At 44.2% G+C, this 21,622-nt stretch overlaps 1 protein-coding gene across 2 annotated transcripts; it reads right to left on the reverse strand.

Annotated features, from left to right (window-relative positions):
* Positions 1-446: 446 nt before the first annotated feature.
* Plekhf2 (pleckstrin homology and FYVE domain containing 2) lies at positions 447-20,280 on the reverse strand. Of its 2 annotated transcripts, none has more exons than XM_052176062.1 (2): positions 20,007-20,280; positions 447-3,125 (listed from the first exon to the last, which is right to left on the reverse strand). In XM_052176062.1, the coding sequence occupies exon 2, from the start codon at positions 3,109-3,111 to the stop codon at positions 2,362-2,364; it is 750 nt and encodes a 249-aa protein (XP_052032022.1). In that variant the 5' UTR covers positions 3,112-3,125; positions 20,007-20,280; the 3' UTR covers positions 447-2,361. The 2 variants fall into 2 exon arrangements, with proteins under 2 accessions (XP_052032022.1, XP_052032020.1); XM_052176060.1 differs by lacking the exon at positions 20,007-20,280 and adding an exon at positions 19,527-19,803.
* Between the last annotated feature and the right edge of the window lie 1,342 nt (positions 20,281-21,622).

Raw genomic sequence — 21,622 nt, forward strand, 5'->3', positions numbered from 1 at the left:
GAGTTTTGTATTGGGTTTGAGGATCAATAAACAGAGTTTTCCAAGTCAAAAGAAAAAAAAAATTTTTTTAACCAAGATCTGAGAAGCAATTCTGCCACTTGTGCATCAGCACCTCCTAAAGAGCGGACAGGGCTGGGGTGTGGCTCGGCAGTGGGGTGCTTGCCAGAAATCAGGCCGGCCTGCTCTTCAGGTCCTCAGAATGCGGAGGCAGGAGGATCCATTCAAGGGAATTCTCTGCTTCAAACTTAGAGCTACTACTTGTTCCATAGCCAGTGTGAGGCCAGACTGGTCTAAACGAGACCCTATAGTTAAAAACAAAAAACAATTCTCCATTAGTGTCTACATGCTGGGCATTCATAGCTAATACATATTAAGGTAGAGCTATGTATAACATCTTATAGTTAGAAAAGGAAGATCTTCAAGTTACAGTATAAAAACACAGGAAATAAGCTGCAAAATATTTTTATTGTAAAAACAGTCAACAGAGGTCGAAAATGCAAATGTTATCTCAGGACACTTCCCCTTGTTTCCTGAACTTCCAAGTTTCCATCAGCATTTCTCTGGTTTTTATGGTCCTTTCGAACATGCTTACTGACTGCATGTACATGATGTTGCTTTGAAACAAACATAAATCCATCTGAGAGTAAAACCAAACAAACAAACAAACAAACAAAAAAAAAAGCAGGAACAACCCCCCAGCCATGTTCTATTGTGCTTTTTTTCACATTTCCTACAGGGAAACCTATATAGCTCATACACTTCAAAACTGAACCGAAAAGTAAAATTAGTACTGTAACTACACAGTGAAATACCGATGACTCTTCCATTCACAAGTTCCTGAATCAAAAAACCCCAGGACATCTGTAGAATTATGAAGGTTTTAAAATTTGAAAAGGTGGGCAGGGTTTGAAAAGAACTCTGAAAAAGAAAACCCCAGACCTTTCAGGCTGCAGGTTTCCCCGCATTTGAGAACATAGCTCCTGCAGCATGCAGCGGCCAGGGTGTGCACAGCACGTCCAGGGCTATGCAGGGAGGGGCCTACAGCCTAACGGCTGCCTCCCAGCATAAAAAGAATAACTCCCAGTTCTCAGCAGTCTCAACCGATGGTCACAGTTTAGAAAGATCAACTGCTACACTATTTCCATATATTGCAAAATGATTTCAGAAACTGATTAAACATATAATTGTTTCACAAAAATAAAAATTGTCTGGGGCTTCATAAACTCTGTAAAATACAACAATTTCACACACACAAAAAAATTGACAATGCTTATGGACAGGAAATCTAGTCGAACTCTGATCTCTTCCAGATCTATAAGACTCCATGTTCTAGTGGGAGGACTTTCTTAAACCTTTTGTGTTTGCCAGGTGGTAGTGGTGCCTGGTGAGGCAAAGGCAGGTGAATTTCTGAGAATTCAAGACCAGCCCAGTCAACAAATCAAGTTCCAGGACAAGCAAAGCGACACAGAGAAACCCTGTTGGAAAATATAAAGATTTCCTCAGATTTTTCCTTTTAGAAATAATGTAAAGCAAATAAAGTAATTTGTAAAAATATCTTAGGAAAGTAGAAGCTAGTGGAATAGGCCACTTCTATACTAGTGATGAATTTCAAATTGAATTCCCAACAGTGGCAACTGGCTAGTTTTAAACACATGTGACCATTATAATTTGGTGCCTAAAAGATGTAAAAATATAATCACAACTATTTTATGAAAAATAAGTATTCATATAAGTAAGGGTGGACAGCTCTAAATTTAGCTCCTCATAGCTGTCAAACAAATATTCTTACCTATACCCATCAAACACTCATTCTCCACCTGAGAGCACCAGTGTTTAAATCAATCAAAGGAGAAGGTAGGGCTTGCGTTTATTTCAGTGACAGTGACAATGCTGCCACAGTAAGTAAGGCACCACTTGGTATTGAGAAAAGAGAATAGAGTTTCCAAACCATGGTCTGTCACTGGTGTCTTAACCATTACAGAGAACGTGTGGGGAAGCCACAGATGTCAATCACACCACATTCTTGTCCCATCATTCTGTGCTTTTAGTTTTTCCATATCAGGGGAGAATGTAATACAAGATCTGTTAAATAAACATCTTTTCCAAGTTACAAGAAAATAATCTAGAAATAAGGAGAGCAGGAAGCCAAGATCCTATGGGATATGTTTGCAACATTTGTCCCTGTGAGAGTGCAGAGAGGGGCAGACAGCGCGGGTCTGCTTTCTGTAGGATACAGAGAGGCACAGAGGCTAAGGCCTTCTCAGGCAGTCATGGCTAGAGCAAAACCGAGAGAGTCTGGAATTTTCCACGTTCCCCAAAGCTGATTCTCAGGCAGTCAATTAAATATTTCACAGCATGTCCTTAGTCACTGCTATCATCATCGTCGTCGTCATCAGATGCGTCATTTAAAGGCGACTTCAACGACTGACTGTAAGAGTCTGATCTAGTCGGCTGACACGCGGCCATGTCCCCAGTGGAGAGCAGGTCATAGCAGAAGTCACAAATCCGCACGGGCTTGGAAGACTGGCTGGGAAGAAGGAATCTCTTTTCAGAGCAGGGGCCACACACAACAAAGCCACACTTGCGGCAATGGTGCCGCCGATTCACAGGCGTGAACTTTGCTTTCTGACAGCGCATGCACACAGTGGCCTCAGAGTCAGGGACCCAGACCGCCGCATGCTCGCTGCTAGGCGTCTTCCCGCTTTTGGAGAGTAAATCAGTGACACACTTATTTATGTGATTCATCCACTCTGACTTCTCCGTGGCAGTGGCAGCATAAACTGCAAACGACTTAGTCGGTGTCTTAATAAGCCAACCATTCCGTAATTCCCCTTCATCTTTGATGGAATCAATGGTGACATTTTCCAAGGGAATAATATGTTGTTTGTTGTATTTTTTCTTCTGGATAACAATGTTGCCGTATACAAGAATATCATTAAATAAGAAAAACTGCCTTGCCTTCGGCTTCTTTCTGCACAGCTTAGTCAATACTCCTTCTCCGATGAGCACACGCCCAGGGATGGTCAAGGGCTGGCCAGCTGCTCCAAAACAGTTCTCCACAATGCTTATGCGTCTAGTATTTGCTTCACTGTTTGCCAGGCGATCTACCATCTTTTGCTAATAACCTTTAGGGGTAAAAAAAAGAAAAAAAAATTAGCACACAGAAAGTATAAATTCCTATAAGGAATAACAAAATGTGACCTACCAAGACATTGATTTTCCCGAAGGTAAGTAATCCAGTTTTCTTTCCCTATAGAATAGTCACTAATAGTCACTAAGTAAATAGTCACTAATAGTGACTGAATACTTATTTCTCATAAATGCTGAACTGTGTATAAAACCTGTTGAGTCTTCCTGCGCAGCCCCCGCTGGCCTAGAACACAGTCTTCCTGCCTCTGCTCCAAGTGAGGGATTACAGTGTGGGCCATTATACCAGCACACATGACAACAGGACAATTAAAAACAACTTCTGCAAAATAATAAACCCAGTTCCATGAAACTGAATCTGAATGAATGAACACTTAAAAAAATATGACTCCAGGTTTCCCAATTAGCTTCATAAAAGCCCTGAGCCTGGGCCCCAGTGCTCTCACCTGGATTAGCCCCAAAGTTTTCCCAACTGCTTCCAGCCTTCACTTCTAAACCAATCCATAGGCAGTGATCTCTAATGTGCTGAATTGTTCCTGCTGTTACTTGAAAGGATTCCCCTTAATCTTCAAAATCTATAATGCTTAGCATAGAGTGTAAGGACCTTAGCTACCTGAAGATTTTTTATTTTAACCGTTTTGCTTTTGAAATTGGTTCTTAGAGTACTCAGCCCAAGCTGGTCCTGAACTTGCCATGCCCCTGCCCCAGACTACTGAGTACTGGAACAATAGGCGTTGGTCAGAAATCCAGCTATTAGCTGACTTTTTGTTCTCTCCACCTCAACAGACACCTGCAGACAACACCACTGTGCGTCGGTGGACTTCACTGCAGTCTTCCTTACTACTTACAACCCCAGCTTCTTGCGGCACCCTCCAATCCTAGCCAGCATCTTCTCTCTAGTACCCAGCAGCAGCACACAATCTGCCCTCCATGGAGTTCTTAGCTTCTTTTTTACTAAAGGACTGAAATCCACACCCACCGCTGGCTCTGCGCAGAGACCATCTAACCGCCATTTTTGACATGATCTAAAGCACAAAATATACTCAAGATTAACAAGAACATTTTAACAATGTTTTTAAAAAAACTATTAATTCAATGATCCTAGATCTAATCTCTAGATCCAATATTGACTTCTCTCAAGTCCCTGAATAATGTTTTATTTCAACCACTAACCAAGTACTACTACAGTAACAACCAAACACACCAAAGAACACAGGTTTGAGAAGGGAAATATTTAAAGACTAACGTGTGTGATTGTCATCAGCTCATCAACCGATGATACCATAACCTGCCTTGGTTTCCATTAAAAGCTTACTATAAGTCTGGTTATTCCTGAATCACAAGGAGGGGGGCACTGGCATGCCTAAGGATACTCCCAACAGTGAAGACACTGGCTGGCTTCAAACCTTGAAGGTGTTAACTAAGTGACCAGTCCTTTCTCAGTCTCTGACCCTAGCCCCTACCCCGTCCTTTGAGACTGGGTACCACAGCTCAGCGATAGAGTGCTCACCTGGGATGCACAGGCATGGGCTCCACTTCCAGCTACATAAGGAAAGCAAAAACCCTACCATCTTAAGAAAACTATATCACAGAAGAGGGCCAGTGAGGTGGGTAAAGATGCTTGCCGCCAAATCTAATGACCCGACTTTAATCCCGGGGACCCACCGGATAAGACTGGATCCCAAAGTCCCCTGACCTCCACATGCACACCTTGATTTATAATTAAAACACCACCATATTCTTTAAATTCCTGTTGTCTTCTTTTTTTAAAGATTGATTTTATGTATATATGTATTTCATGTATATGAGTACACTGTCGCTGTCTTTAGACACTGCAGAAGAGGGCATCAGATCCCCATTACAGATGGTTGTGAGTCACCATGTGGTTGCTGGGACTTGAACTCAGGACCTCTGAGCCATCTCTCTAGACCTACACCAAGATATTGTTATCAGATTGACAAAAAAGAAAAAAAAAGAATAAAGAAAAAGGAAATGTCCTAAAATATAGTACTTGTGATAATATAGGGCAACAAAGTGCTTTTTTTGTACTTTACAGAAAATAGGTGTAACCACCAATTTGATATCCAATCAAAGGAAATTCTAGACCAAAAGTTGGTAGAATGGGTGAAGGCCTTGCCACCAAGCTGAACAGCCTGAGTCCACCTCAGGGCCCACATGAGCTAGCTGACTTGTGACTTTCATTCATAGGCCCACCCACCCACACAAACAAATAAATGTAATAATAATAAACCTGTCTCGGTACACAAAGGTATGTGCAGAATATTAAATATAGCACCACTTACAACAAGAAAGCTATAATGCATCTTAATCAACCCCCAAGCTGAGACAAACCTAAACAAGCAAAAGAAATACACTCAAGACAATCAAGAGGGGAGAAGTGTCTACCCCCATCACCTCTAATGCACACTGTATCAGCAGACCCAGTGCCACTGGTAAAGGGCTCCGATTAACCACAGAATATCCTCAATAAGAATCCAACTTAGAGATAATAAAACACAACTTCAAAGTTTATCTTAAGATTAAGTATACTATGAAAGCGCAATCATAGCTACCTATAAAATTTTGAAGTACACAGAAACTAAAATTAAAAATCTAACAGTATCTACAGTAGAAACTTATCCATGAAAAGTATTACATAAGTTTTCACATTCATTCAAAAAATGTTTCTCAGGCATGACATCCGGACTCCTCCCACCCCCACCCAAGCCTTGCTCCTGGTCTCAGACTTACTGTGTACCCAGAGACAGATTTAGGGTGTTCTTGCCTCTCTCCAGGCAGTGGTGCATGCCTGTAATCCTAGCACTGGGACAATTAGGAGAACAAGGCCAGTCTGAGCTACATGAAACTGTTTCCAAACGCCAAAGGAAAAAGAAAAAGCTAAACTGATAAATCACAAGTCACCAACTCTACAGCCAAGAAAGTGGTAAGGGAGCACCAGGCTAAACTCTAGGCAAAAGGGCAGTGCCATAGAGGACTGAAGGCAATAATAACTTTTTAATGAGGAAGAAGATTCTGAACAGAATTCCAGGCATATTAAATTACAAAATTAATTATTGTTGTTATTAAGGTGTGGATATGTGTGGATGTCAAAGGATAACTGCAGAGTAGGTTCTCCCCATCCCCCTTCATGTGGGTTCTAGGCTAGCCCAGCTGAGGCAGCCTGGGAGCTCTCCCCCATTTAAGAATGCTGCAACCTAGAGAAGTTGGGACATTATTAGCTAGCACTTGGCTACAGCAAGTGATTTTCAAAATTTGGCAATTATACATGAATATACTACATAATACAAGGATACAAAACACACTCTCATAATTCTTCCAATGATAAATGATGAATCTTATTGTCTCCATTTATTTTAATAAGTAGGGCAGCAACTTTCTGATTTCACTGCCAGGCTGTGACCTATGCTGAAAAGTAATGGGAAAGAAGAAGCTAAGGGCCTCTGCCTTCAAACAGGCCCTTCCTCTATAAACTGATGTGTTTAGGAAAGATTCTTACGTTAATGGATGGGTTTTTTTATAATATGATTCAAATCTTGAAGTTTCATTTTCTCTCAGCTTAATAAAATATAGCACTGATAAGTCTGAACATAAAATACAGAGGTTCGTTCCCTTTCTTATCTACAGTCTTGCCTTTCCCTTTACAATGCAAGTTAAGAGTGAAATCTTAGTGGACAGGCCAGAGAAGCGTAGACCCTTCCTGTTGATGGAAATGGTAAAATTCACTCAAATTTAGTTTGTTCAGATGTCAAGAATTTCTTCTTTGTTTTATTATCCCAATATTTTAGCAGGCACTAAGAACTCCAGACACTGTTGTGAGAACCAGAGTGTGAGAGCCCTGGGCTTACCCAAGGATAGAGTCTACTACATCCTAAAGGACCTTAATGGGAAAAGAGGTCTAATCTGAATGCTGCCTGCTTTTCTTGGGAAAGAATACCACAGACTATCAATGACTAGGAAGAAAAAACTTGCTCTTCTCTGGCAGACAAGAACCTCATTTACACTGTCCACGAATGTCTTTAACACACTCAGTGGGATGCGCTCAGCACCTGTTAAAATGTGATACTGGGGGGGCGGGGGGGGGGGGGGGGGAGAGAAGCAAGCCCACAAGACAAAGGATCCTATCTCTTTACAACTGAGAGCAGGCCCACCTGTCAAGACTACTGTTCTTCCTGCTGACAATCAGTGCTTCTCATCGCATCCTCACTGAAACACATGCCTGTCCTTCTTTCCTTCTGAGACAGGGTCTCTCTCACTGTGTAGACCAGGCTGGTAGGGAGCTCACAGAGATAGATCTGCCTCTACCTGTAATTTGTTTTTGGTTTTTGTTTGTTTGTTTTGTCTTTAATTTATTATTATATGTGAGTACACTCACTGTAGCTGTCTTCAGACACACTAGAAGAGGGCATCAAATCTCTTTACGGATGGTCGGGAGCTACCATGTGGGTGCTGGGATTTGAACTCAGGACCTTTGGAAGAATAGTCGGTGCTCTTACGCGCTGAGCCATCTCTCCAGCCCCAAAGTTTATTTTTTTGTTTTGTTTTGTTTTTTGTTTTGGTCTGTTTTTTTCTCGAGGCAGGTTGTTTTTTTTTTTTTTTCTGTATAACCCTGGCTGTCCTGGAACTCACTCTGTAGACCAGGCTGGCCTCGAACTCAGAAATCCACCTGCCTCTGCCTCCCAAGTGCTGGGATTAAAGGCGTGCACCACCACAGCCCGGCCTCCTCTACCTGTAGTTAAAGGCATGTGGGGCTATGCCTGGACTAATTTTTTCTTACCCATGCTTATGACTTCTGACATTAATAAAATCTAGTATTTAAATTCAATGGGTTACAGTAGAATAACCCAATAAACTATGAGCCAAATGGTCTGGTTTAAAAAAGAAACAGCAGCAGCAAACAGTGAGGTACTTTTTGTCTTTGAAAAACTGACCTTACATAATAGGTGGACTGGCTGGATTTCCCATTTACAGCAAGTCTTAACTTGCCTGACTGAATTCACCAACACTGCCCAGTGCTGGGGACTAGATTCAGGGCAGACACTCTCCCACCAAGTCATGCCTGCACACCGTTTTAAGCACACATGACGACTGTCTATACAGATCAATACTTTAAAGCAACAGCTCCTGTGAACTGAGACTTTAGGCTAAGACCCCTGGGAAGTGACCGTGGGAAACAAAGCAGTGCCTATGCACAAAGCAGAAAACTGCATAGAATACAACCAGCCAGGCACACGAGAGCAAACTGCTCCCTCAGTACGTGTACACACACACACACACACACACTCTAAGTGCCTATCTACTTTTCACAGACACACAATCAAATAACCAGCACAAAAAATTACTAAAAGTCTAAATAAAATATTGGGATAATAAAACAAAGAAGAAGTACTTGACATCTGAGCAAGCTAAATTTGAGTCAATTTTACTTTTTCCATCAACAGGAAGGGTCTATGCTCCTCTGGCCTGTCCACTAAGATTTCACTCTTAACACACGTTGTAAAGGGAAGTTAAGAAAGAGAGAACAAGCCAGCGGTGGTGGTGCACACCTGTAATCCCAGCACTTGGGAGGCAGAGGCAGGCGGATTTCTGAGTTCGAGGCCAGCCTGGTCTACAGAGTGAGTTCCAGGAAGCCAGGGTTACACAGAGAAACCCTGTCTCAGGGAAAAAAAAAAAAGAGGGAACAAATTTCTGTATTTTATGTACAAATTTATAAATGCTATATTTTACTAAGCTGAGAAAAAAAAGAAACTTCAAGATTTGAATCATATTATTAAAAAAAAAAAACCTCCCATTAACTTAAAAATCTGTCCTAGACATATATCTGCTCATTATTTCAGAGTATCAATCATGAAAGGAAAAAAAAAAAAAAAACCACACACACACACACCACAATGCCTACTTACCAGTCAGATTTACTTTTTACTTTTTCATGTAATATTGTTGGGTGAAGATGGGCGGTGGTGGCTCATGCCTTTCTGTAATCCCAGCACTAGAGTGGGAGGCAGAGGCAGGTGGATCTCTGTGAATTTGAGGCAAATCTAGTCTTCAGAGTAAGTTCCAGGTCAGCCAGTGAGTGCTACACAAAAAAACCTGACTCAAAAAAATCCAATAGTAATGATGATAACAGAGAAGTGAAAATAACTCATTCTACCAAATCAATAAGTAAATATAAACCAAGTCATAAAGTGCCTTAAAAATAAACAGTCACATAGAGTAGCACACACCCACTCCCCACCGCTCTGGAAGACTGAAAGTGGCATGCAGTCAAATAGGCCGGGGAGGTGGCAGTAAAAGGTATTTGCCCTTGTAAAGAATTGGGGTCCAAGCCAGGCAGTGGTGGTGCAAGCCTTTAATCCCAGCACTTAGGAGGCAGAGGCAGGCGGATTTCTGAGTTCGAGGCCAGCCCGGTCTACAGAGTGAGTTCCAGGACAGTCAGGGCTACACAGATAAACCCTGTGTGTGTGTGGGGGGGGGGGGGGAGGGGGAATTGGGGTCCAACTCCCAGCACCTCTTCAGGAGCCTGTAACCATGTGTGTCTGCAGACCCGGGTGTTTGACACCCTCCCTCTTTGGCCTCAGACCCCAGGCATGCTAGTGGTGCTCATACATCCATGCAGGTAAAGCACTCATACATTTAAAATGTTTTAAGTTAAATAATTCTTCTATGACTTCACAGCTTGATACGCTTTTATGGTTTTTTTTTTTTTTTTTTTTGATAGGGATAAATGGTCTTTTCTGTACTCCTTGTTACCTTAAGAAACAGATTGCTGGGCTGGAGAGATGGCTCAGTGGTTAAGAGCACTTAGTGCTCTTTCGGAGGTCCTGAGTTCAAATCCCAGCAACCACATGGTGGCTCACAACCATCTGTAATGGGATCCGATGCCCTCTTCTGGGGTGTCTGAAAACAGCTACAGTGTACTTATATGTATAAAATAAATAAATAAATCTTAAAAAAAAAAAAAAGAAACAGATTGCTGATGTACACCTTTGATTATGTAGCTAGGAAAGGTCATTGACCAAAAAAAAAAACAAAACATTAACATTTCCAAAAGGGCTCTAATTTCACCCATAGGCCCAAATTTGGATATATGCTTATTCCAAACAGATTGGGAAGTTCCTAAAAACAAAATTATTTCCTATAAGCTGGAGTTATAACAGTACCTACAAAAAATGCTTCATAGCATGCTTGCTTTGGCAGCTCATGGACTAGAGAAAAATAAAAAAGCTTCACATTAATGCCACAAACACAACTGAGTATGAGCAGAAGGCAGAAATAACAGACGGTTATTGCTCCAGTGTAAGATATGCAAAAGGATTCCTGAAGTACTAAAAAGCAAAGTTCTGTCTGACTAATCCAGCGTCAGCAAAAGTGGTCTCAAATAGGTTATGTGTGATAAAGAAATAGAGCATGCTATACAGGAACAGAGTCACACACAGATTTTAGAAAAAACCTTGACCCACAGAACAAGTACACTGCCTGGAGTTGCTGGCTGGTGTTCGTCTTTAAAAGTCTGTTTAGGAGAGCAGAGCATAGACCTCAAGTTTCTCAAGAATCCTCTAGGTCTCAGTTAAGCCATCCTAAATTAAGCAAGATTAACATTCTTCTACTGCAGCAAGGTCCAGGGAACTCTCTTAAAAAAAAAAAATTAGACACCCAAGGCCAACAGAGGCAAGTCCACTGAACCCTTAACTGGTGCTCAAAGCTTTTCACACCAAGCCCTGGCCTCTTGAGTCTTTCTTTCCCATCATTCCATGTTCTCTCTGTTGAACATCAAGCCGGACTGTGGGCAGCAGTGTGCCCTGGGCCTCCTTCCTTCCCCATGTCTGGACTCAGCAGGATGACACATTCTTCTCTAGGCTTTCTCTATTTGCTGAAACCTCACCAGTCCCTGAAGGGCCAAAGCCAAACAGGGTCTCACCATTACTCTCCACACAACTTAAAACAGTTTATTACAGGTGTCAGTAATATTCGGATACATGTTTATTTCAAATAGATTTGGGAGTTCCTGAAAACAAAAACAGTATTTTCTACAATTATGTATTCCCAACAGCACCTGCAAACCTGCTGCTTTACACAGGCTAGAATATACAGTGCTGAATATGATTAGCAGTTACAAGTACCAGCAGCTTCTCAATCTGGAGTCTGCTAAAAACCAACTACATCCTTAAAGCCTGCTAATCTTCAAGGAAAACAGGAACTGTGCCTTCAAGCACTTCACTAGATCCATAGATTTCAGACTGACAAACAAATGTAGCCTAACCACATCTAATTATGAATGCTAAACATCGGAAGCTCCTATTTACGGAAAAAAAAAAAATCACAATAATCTGAATTCTTCCCCAAAAGCCCAGCTGTTTTGTCAATAAAAAAATGATAATACAAGCATATTTCTACCATCGACAAAATTCAGATGAAAGTGCCCACGACCAGCAGCACAGTGCTGACAATCAGAGGACACTGACAGCCCTGCCGGGTGGGGCCACCATCCCGGCCTCCTCAGCACAGCCTACACTTCCTTCCCTTACACTTCCCATACAGTGACTTGCTCACTGTATAGTTGCAGGGGGGAAAAAATGAACAAGACACAGGCAGTGAAGGATTCCCATTCAACTTTAATATAAAGCATATCGGTTAAGTATTATAATAAACAATGAACAAAGCGGGAAGCAGGAGATAAGAGAGAATGAAATGGGAGACACGCAGAATTTACCATTCCAACATTTGAAAGAACAAGTGAGATTTCAATAGGAAATAGAAACACAAAACAAAATGAAAACAAAACTCACTAAGTAAAGACATGAAACTCTGAAGTAAAAAGTAGCTCTTTTCGTTTCGCTGAGCTCCCTGCATACAGCTGCAGTGGAGGAGCCGTGGAATTACGCAAAGAGAAGAGGCCAAGGTGTCTGACACACACCACCTTAGTTCGAGACTGCCCTCAGCTTCAGGCCTAGCCTGATTTCACCTAGTCCTCACAAACAATGAAAGGCACTGCTTCTGAAGGAAAGACTGAAAGCAGGATCTAAGAGGGAGTGTAGGGACTCAGGCCTACAGTCCGTCATTCAGAGAGTTGTTAAGTTCCAGGCCAGCCTGGGCCAGTGAGTGTTAGCACCTGAGCTAGAGTAAGGGCTGGAGCTGGAGGTGAGGTGCTATGGCTAACGGAACCTGAAGGCAGGAGAAGCAGCTCAGCAGAGCAGTCCGCACCGACCAATGCGCACTGAGCCTGGGACATGGGACGGGTGGGGAAGTATAAAATGACCCCCACATGTGGGAGCAAATAAAACCAGATAACCCAATAGGTTCCAATGAGTAAAACAGCAACCAGCCATTGGGCACCGCACAGACTTCTGGTAAATAAGACACTCAAAGCTAAAAATCTTTGTGGTCAAAAGGATAGTTACAATCTCAAATATATATAATTCTCATGTGTTTCTATAGGAACAAGAATGATGGAAATAATTTGTAAAGGAAAAAAATGGCCGACATGGTGGCACACATCTTTAATCCAAGCAATTTCCAACCTAGCCAGGGCTATATAACTTAATATTTAACCAAAACAACAACAAACAAACAAAAAGCAGAAAGGGGTCTGGTACTCCTGCAATGTACTAAAGAACATGAGGAATAAAATCTCTGCACTTGAAGTCTAAACAGCAGAGAAGCAAAAACCAGCAAACACAAAGACACCAGAGAACACACAAAGACAGTCTCAGGGCTAAGAGTTGAACTGTGGAAATTCTGATCATGTAGATAGCTAGGCCCAAATCTTGAAACAAAAGTAATAGATTCTCCTCCAAGAACCATCACTTCACTAGCCTGGGGCTGCTCCTGGGGTTTCCAGTACCAGGCATATTCTCCCTCCCCGAGTGGGCCGTAAGTCCCACTGGACAGCTGCTGGCGACCGTGAAGGCATGCGTGCCACTACTGCACCCTAGGTTAGTGTGTCAAGCTGGTTATTGTATCCAGAGACATAACTGCTGGGTAGGACTGCTGGCTGACCCCTTCTCTTGGAGGATTGCACAGTGTCTTTTGGTACCAACCTAGTCCTAAGGGAGGAGGAGGCCTTCAGGTCAGATCCAGCTCAGATCCCTCTGGGTTCTGTGTCAAAGTGCATGTGTGTCAGCAATGGGGACTTCTACCTCAGGGAGGCAACCAAGGGCAGTAGGGCCTGTAATGTTTTGGGAGTCTCTTCAACCCTGACCAACAATTCAAAACATGGCTAGTGTTGGAATTTTTGTTACTGACACTTTACTAAGCCAGCCTGACTCCTGAATACACTGTAAATCTTTATTCCTATACCACTCTACTTCCCACCCCTTGTTAAAGAAAATGGCCTTTGCCACAGACTGAGACCGTAACAGAAATCCACAACCTATCAAAATGCAGGGAACACCACAGTTCAGTGCCCAGTGCCAATGGACACATCTGTAAGGCAATTACTGCATCTAAGACTTATTTATGGATGACTGCAGAACAAAGGAAAGACCGTAAGAGCCAGAGAAACAGGTTTCCTGTGAGACTGTGTCTCCTAGAAATGTCAGGGAAGACACACCCAGAAATCTCATCAGTAGGCTTCATGAACAAGACTTGACCAATGGTGACTGCAGTGGCCATGCTAAGATGGAAAGGGAAGGCTCTCAGGTGTCAACTCTACCCAAAGAGCTACAGGCAACAGAATGCTGAAGCTGGAAATATTCTTCCCCAGGGAAGAGGCCGCCCATCAGTTATCCAATACCAAGAAGTCAGTCTAGGATCATACTCAGGTAAGATGACACGGGCCAAGCAGCCTTCATTCATATACTCAGAAGCATACAGACAAGGACAGATGGACAGATGGATGTCAGGAAAGAAGGACGGATGGAGGACGGGAGGGACGGATGGATAGATGGATGGATAGATGGATGTCAGGAGAGAAGGATGGATGGATGGAGGGATGGAGGGAGGGATGGATAGATGGATAGATGTCAGTAGAGAAGGATGGATGGATGGAGGGAGGGAGGGAGGGAGGGAGGGAGGGAGGGAAGGATGGATATAACAAAGAAAAAGAGGCCACAAACTTGAGAACAAGGATAGTGTGAAGGAGGGAAGGGAAGGAAGGAAATAATGTAATTATAATTTCAAAATATTTAAATTATTATTTAAAAAAATAGGTTAAACTATTTGGGAGATTAGATGGTGGCATCTACGTCTACCCAAGGAAAAGAAACCCTTAAGCCCAGGCTTCTAGAAGGAAAGCAAGCAAGCAGGAAGTGCATAGTGGAATACTAATTTAAAATAGTACTTTTGTGTGTGTGTGTGTGTGTGTGTGTGTGTGCGCGCCAGGGAACAAGCACAGATTAGAGAACAATTTGAAAGAACTGTTTCTCTCTTCCCACCAGGCTCTAGGAACTGAACCAGCATTGATCATTAGGGCTGCCGGTATTAGCACTCATCTTGTGATCGCCTTGCTGCTGCAAGTATTAATTTTGGTAAAACAAGTAGGTGATAAGCTGCAAAGGCAAGCATCCAATCAAGCCGGGTGTGATGGCACATGCCTAGAATCCCAGCATTTGAGAAAATGGAGGCAGAAGGTTCCCTACAGCCACATAGTGAGAGGCCTTCTAAGCTACAAGAAACTAAATTCAGTTGCTCCTAGAGAAGGCCCAAGTTCAGTTCTAAGCATGGATATTAGGTGGTTCTCAATCACCTATAACTCCAGCACCAAGAAACCCAGCATCCTCCTCTGCCTCCACAGACACCTGCTCTCCTGTGTGCATAGCCACACAAAGATAAACACAAATACATAATTAAAAATGAAGTCTAAAAACATCTTTAAAAAAATGGACAGAACCAACCAGAGAATTTAAGATTGGAGAATTTAGATTTGAATATACAGGCAACAGGAGCCCAAGGTGTTTTTAGATAGGAAACAGTACCCAGGATGAACTGAGTGAAAGCCAAGAAAGCCAGAGCAGTCTCCAAATGGACGTAATCAAAGCCTTATACACAGGCATGAGCACATCGTCAGTTAAGCCCAGTGTTCCCTGTGACTAAGACATAACATGTTTTCAAACAATTTTGATATTGACGAAAGCATAAAGAACCATGGAGAACAGAAACAAAGGGGGTGGGGCTGAAGCGCAGGAGATCCCATTAGTCAGGAACTGACTGAATACACGGATGAAGCGTGAGGCAAGATGCCGGTGGAAATCGAATTAAACACCTGACGCCTGTTAGGTCATAGGAAGAAGGAATCAGTTTGGCTCATTTATCTTGAAGTCCTTCAGAGAATCCACAAGGCAATCATTCAACATAGCCACAACACCAGAAAGGCCAGCATGAGCAGGGTCCCAGAACAGAGGGAGATTCAGTGGCTGCTAAGTGGGAAATTCAGTAAGATTCTACTGTGTGCCAAGCACTTCCACAAACATCTTAGTGAATCTTCACAACTTTCTGAAGCAAACTTCTGTGTCTACTTTACAAACGACTCCAGTGGGGCTTAGAGAATGAAGCCTTGTTCGGATGTAGTTAAGCAGCAGCAAAGGCCAGGGCTCAGGTGACTTGTTCCAGGCCTCCTTCCACTCAAGGTGCTTTCTTGCTAGTGTGCTCACAACAATTATTCAAATGCCTTCTATTCTCCATTCAGGTATTCCTCACACTGTACACATCTTCTGTGTACTGTGTGTCACAGATTAACTGAGGGGCCCAGAATGGTGGCACACCCCTATGACTCCAGCCCTGAGGAAGCAGATGCCTAGGATGGAGAATATGAGGTAACCCTGAGCTTCCCAAAAAAACAAAAACAGCACCGACGACAACAACAACAACAAAAGTACTAGGAAAGGTCTATTCTAATACACAGGAAGACCCATAGATAACCCTATGGTTATCCCTAACTACATATGGTATTAGATGGAGGCCAACCTAGGCTACATGAAACCCTACCTCAAAAGTCAGACAGAGAAAGGCTTAAGTGAGGACATGAAATGAATCCAAAATGTACAGTCCTTACAGAATTACAAAACACCTTAACCTAGAAAAGTTTTACAAGTCAGCACTGCAAAAGCACAGCCAGGCGTGGTGACACAGGCCTTTAATCCCAGCACCCAGGACACAGGTGCAGGTAGATCTCGGAGTTAAAGAGTCCAGCCTGGTCTATAAAGCAAGTTCCAGGACAGCCAGGGCTGTTACACAGAGAAACCCTGTTACAAAAAAAAAAAAAAAGGAAGGGAGGGAAGAAGGAAGGAAGGAAGGAAGGAAGGAAGGAAGGAAGGAAGGAAGGAAGGAAGGAAGGAAGGAAGGAAGGAAGGAAGAAAACTCTTATTTCTTCACTGGCCTGCGAATTGCTATATAAGCAAAAAGCTTACATGTAAAGCTGATCAAAGATCAACATCAATAAAAAAGTCAGGTTTTATTTGATTCTCATTGAGCTTTTAGAGGAAATTCTAAGACGATTATGACAAAACAACAAAAACTGTTTAATTAAACAGCCTATAGACAAACAAAACCTCATTTTCCAGGCATTAATATTCCATCAAGAGCAAAAAATTTAATCCCATTTTAAACTGATTTTTTCCAATCCTTTTGTCCATCCACAGCCTCTCTCCATCACAATTGCCCATCAGTCCATTATCTGCTTGGAAATTTCATAAATATTCAAGTCTGTGTGCCCATGCCAAAATTCAGTCAAAGTTAATTGTGTCTAAAAAGAAAACACTTAAAAAGAAAAAAAAAAAAAATCGGAGTTCAAGCGCCTGCCTCAGCCACCAACCGAATGGAGTCCGAGGTTCACAGGCAAACTACAGAGAAGATTAACTATCCCATGGATACTACAATTTAGTCAGTTCATGAAGACTATTTACATGGAATGCACTCAAACCTCTCCTGAGCATCTGCAGTTTTAGCTTGCTGAAGATGGACAAGCAAATGGGACCTCATGTGATGCCTGCTGTCAAGGGCGTGCCATTATAGACCTATGTGGTACTTCTGGGACGCCACGGGGGAGAGAACTGAATCCAGAGGAGAAAGAGGAAGCCGGCTGCACAGTGGGCGGCCGGCAGAGCTTCAAAGGGGCAGGCATAAGGGTCATCTTGGTTTTGGTTGGTTCTGAGACACAGGTCTCACTATGACGCCCAGATCAAACTCTCAGCAGTTCAGCCTCAGAGTGCTGGGATTACAGACGTGCCCCCACCTCACTCCCAGCTTCCAGGAAAGGCTTTCAGGAAGAAAAAGTTCAGTATCATACCCTTGCATTATCAGCTCTTTAGCAGCCGGTTATATTGAAACCTGAATTAGGAGGATAAGGGATAAAAAGAAACAAGGGCTGGAGAGGTGGCTCCGTGGTTAAGAGCACTGACTGCTCTTCCGATGGTTCTGAGTTCAAATCCCAGTAACCACGTGGTGACTCACAACAATCTGTAAGGAGATCTGACGCCCTCTTCTGGTGTGTCTGAAGACAGCTACAATGTGCTCATAACAATAAATCTTAAAAAAAAAAAAGGAATGCATTATGCTGTGTTCTAGAAACAAGGAGATGGCTGCAGAGTCATCAGACTGACTGCTAAGATTTGTGATAGCAGGCTAATAACTTCTTTCTGATCAATAATTTTTGATCCAAAAAAAGTGACCTGACAAGGGAGCAAAATTTAAAGAAGCAAACTAAAAATTCTGACATACCTAAGAAAGTACTTTTACAACTAAAGACTTAAAAAGAAGGGCAGGGAGATGGCTCAGTGGGGTAAGGCACTGAGGCCAGGCCTGACAGCCTCAGCTCCATCCTTGGGGCAGAAGGTGGAAGGAGAAGCAACTCCCAAAGTTATCCCTTTGAGCGCCACAGTTGTGCCCACACGCACACGAGATATAATTAAAAATAGGGGCTCAGAAAGTCATGATAGTAGTAGCTGGCCCCCACGCCTGACAACCTAAAGCTCCATCCCCACAACTCACATGGTCAAGAGCAGAAACTGAGGAAATGTCTTCTGACCTCTCTCCACATGAGGTCTCTGGGCTGTGTGCCTCGCCTCCTCTCCTTCCCCACACAGAAAAGTGATTTTAAAAATGTAAATAGTAAAAAAGGAAATCCTCCACAGCATGTTTACGGCTTTTTGCACTGTTAAGAGCCTTTTCAGCCCATTTAACTTAGTTTTAAAGCCGCCTTTATTTTTTTAAGGGTATTTCTTTACTAGGCTACCTGGTGCTGTGCGGCCAAATTGGGGACAGGCACGATTATAAAGAGCTTTCCAAATAAGCAACTTAAAAACATTCACCTCTCAATGCTATCGTGACCCCAGGTGATTAAAAATAGCCTTGGTTAATTCTGAATTAAGCTGAGCCCTCCCACCCCTTAAGCCACAAAGGCACAAAGATAAGGGCTCAAAACTCAGGCACCTTTAAGAAGCCAAAAGGAAAAGGGAGAAAAAAAAATTGAAACGTCAAGATCACTTCCCGCTATTCCGTTCGTGGTGGTCCAGGGCTTGTTTCAGACACACTCACGCAGTAGCCAAGGCTGGCCTTGAACTCGCAGCGATGCCACCGCCCCTGCCTGCGGGGAAGTGCTCTCAGAAAGAGCCAAGGCGCTGAGGTATTTCACTGTAGTCTTAAGACAACACAAGCCTTAACGTTTCAACTGAAGGTTCAACTCTAAATGTTTCTTTAACGAGTCTCTCAGGCAACGTATTAAAACATAACAAAGAAGGCATTTACCAGTTTAATGTACTCAGGAGTCTGAATTACTGCCTAGGTGTACGTAACCTATTCATTTCCACTGCACACTCACACAACTTACTGCTTTAATATTCAATTAATATACAAGTCTACTCGAGCAACTTGGGGAACCAGCTTCTCGGCCTTTAATAACATTAAAAAAAAAACTAGGCAAAAGATCATAAAACTTAAGAAAACAAAAACAAAAAAAGCCTCCAAATACCGCTCCTATCGGAGCCAATTAGTGCGGTGCCATTTTCACGTAAAGTCATATAAAATAAACTGCTGGAGTCGCAGCGTGCCCCTGGCGCCCAGACCCTGCAAAGTTTTCAGACCGCACGATCTGGGGACCCGAGTCCTGGAGCCCCACAACTTCGGGGGCGACGCGAGGTCCGGTGCCCAGCCGCCGTCCCCGGTCCCGGCCCCGGCCCTCGGGGCGGCGTCCCGCGGGACGGGCGCGGCGGGACCGAGGCGGTTCCAGCCCGAGCGCCGGCCCAGAGGGGAGCCGCCCGAGCGCCCCGGTTCCCACAGACCCCAACATGGCGTCGGTCGCCGCCGCCCGCGCCAACACCTCCCCGCGCCACGGCCGGCCCGGGCCCGCGGGGGGCAGGCGCCCGCAAAGTTTCGCTTCCCGGTGCCCAGCCCGCCGCCGCCCGGTGCGTCCCGAGCCCCACAGCACCTACCCGGCCCGGCGCGGGCGGCGGCGGCACCGAGGGTGCGACTCCTCCTCGTCGCCGACTCCGGGCGCCGACTCTGCCTGCTCCCCGACCCCAGCCTCGCAGGGTGCGTGGGGCCCCGCGGGGCCGGCGCGATCCGGACGCGGCGGGCGCAGCCGCTCGCAGGTGACTTCACCGCCCCTCCAGTCGAACCCGACAACGGCTGCTCCGGCTGGCTTCCCTCCTGCCTGCGCGCGCACCGGCGCGCCCCCGCCCCAGCGCCAAGCACGGGCACGAGCGCACCCGCCCTGCCCTTTCTTCCCGGTTCCCTCGCCCCGCCCAGCGCCTTGCCCCGCCCCTCCATCCCCACGCGCCGCATGAGGGGCGGGCTCTTCCGCGGAGGCCACACCCACTCGGGGGCCTCCCGGGACTGGGCTGCGGAACGCGCTCCTCTGCACCGAGGTGCCGCGCCCAGAAGCCCGCAGAGGCAATCCTGGGTCGCCTGACCTGACTTTCCTGACTCGGGCCAGCCTTCGGAAAGAGCTCTTAAGCAGCCCGCGAAGTTCTCTGGAAGAATGGGCGGAAGCCGCCTCCACGCCTCCCTAAGGAACAGGAAAGGCTTTGCGTCTTCCAGCCCCGCCCGGCTCGGCCATGCTGCCGAGCACCTGCTGTCGCTTTCTCCCAAGCCAGGGGTCAGCGCTGGCCGCACTCTTGACCCGCGGGCTTCTTTCCGCGTAACCTTCTGCCTAAGAACTCCGCTCTTTTCAAAACTTCCCTGGCGCCTGAACCTCCGCCAACTGCTTCGCGTACCTGGAACTCCGTGCTAAGATAACGCTGGGTTAGATGAGCGTTTACTAGGTGCTGCGGCGAGATAGCAGAGGCGTCTAGGCCGGCGGGATAGGCAAAGCACACCGTTTAAACAGGGGTAGAAATTGGGTTAGCGTAAGATTTATTAATTCAGGAATTTTTTTTTAACCTCTTGTTCGGCAGTTCCCAACCTGTGGATCACGGGTCGCCTAAGACCGTCAGAGAGCACAGATATTTAACAGCAAAATAACAGTTATGAAGTAGTAACACAGATAATTTTAGGGTGGAGATCACCTCGATACGAAGAGCTGTATTAAAGCATCAAGAAGATTGAGAGCCAGTTGTTGAATTAGTGGGTCTACCATCCAACCAACCATTCTATGCGCGAATGAGCCGGGTTTGGGGTGGGGGTTTGGTTCTGTTGGTTTTCCTCTAGCTCTTGTGCCTGGAATTCTTTAAAAATCTCCCCATCCTTTGCTATTCCAATGTCTGTGCAACAAATACAGTTGTTTTACGTTAGCATCCATAACAAAACTGACAAATCAATTGTAATACTAGGGATAGTTAAAGGATTCCAATCATATACACACAAGCTTTAGATGTGCTAGACTAAGCACACTCTAAGATCACTTTAAACTTTAAGAGTAGGAACTGTTTTGTTTCTAGTGGCCAAACATTTTTTTTTTTGGTCACTCATGTCGTCAATAAATATTGCCCTCCCTACCTACTTATTTAACTTACAAAGATGCAAGCCAGACTGTCTACACTCAAAGTCTTGGCTTTGCCACCAACCGTGATACCTGTGTCATTGGACATACTTAGTTATCCTTAGTTCCTTCGTGTGTAAAACTGGGATAATAAGAGTACCTCAAAGAGTCATTAGATGAATCAATATTTGTAGCATGCCAAACACAAGCTAAGTGCTATGTAAGAATGATGAAAATTATTAAACACATATGTACTGTATGTGCACACACATGTCTATTACAGTTTACCTCATTATTAAACGTTAAATAAGACATGACAAATAATGATGTAAATATATGGAGCAGTACGTTTTCTTCCTGCAGTCTGTGTTCTCTTCCTTCCCGGGATGTGTGCTCCCCAGTTTGGAAGCCATTTATTTGGACTCATACTGACAGAAACCACCAAGCACGTGTATTGATTAAAATTTAAATTTAGGATCTGGTTCCTTACTGACACTGATCACGTGACTATGAGACACTGGCACTATAAAGTGTCCCACCGTCATAGAAAGTTCTGTAACACAGCAGCCCAAACAAAATGAGAAACCACAGTCACCTAAGGACAGCTGG

Source organism: Apodemus sylvaticus, chromosome 3 (assembly GCF_947179515.1).
Source record: "Apodemus sylvaticus chromosome 3, mApoSyl1.1, whole genome shotgun sequence".
Lineage (NCBI taxonomy): Eukaryota > Metazoa > Chordata > Mammalia > Rodentia > Muridae > Apodemus > Apodemus sylvaticus.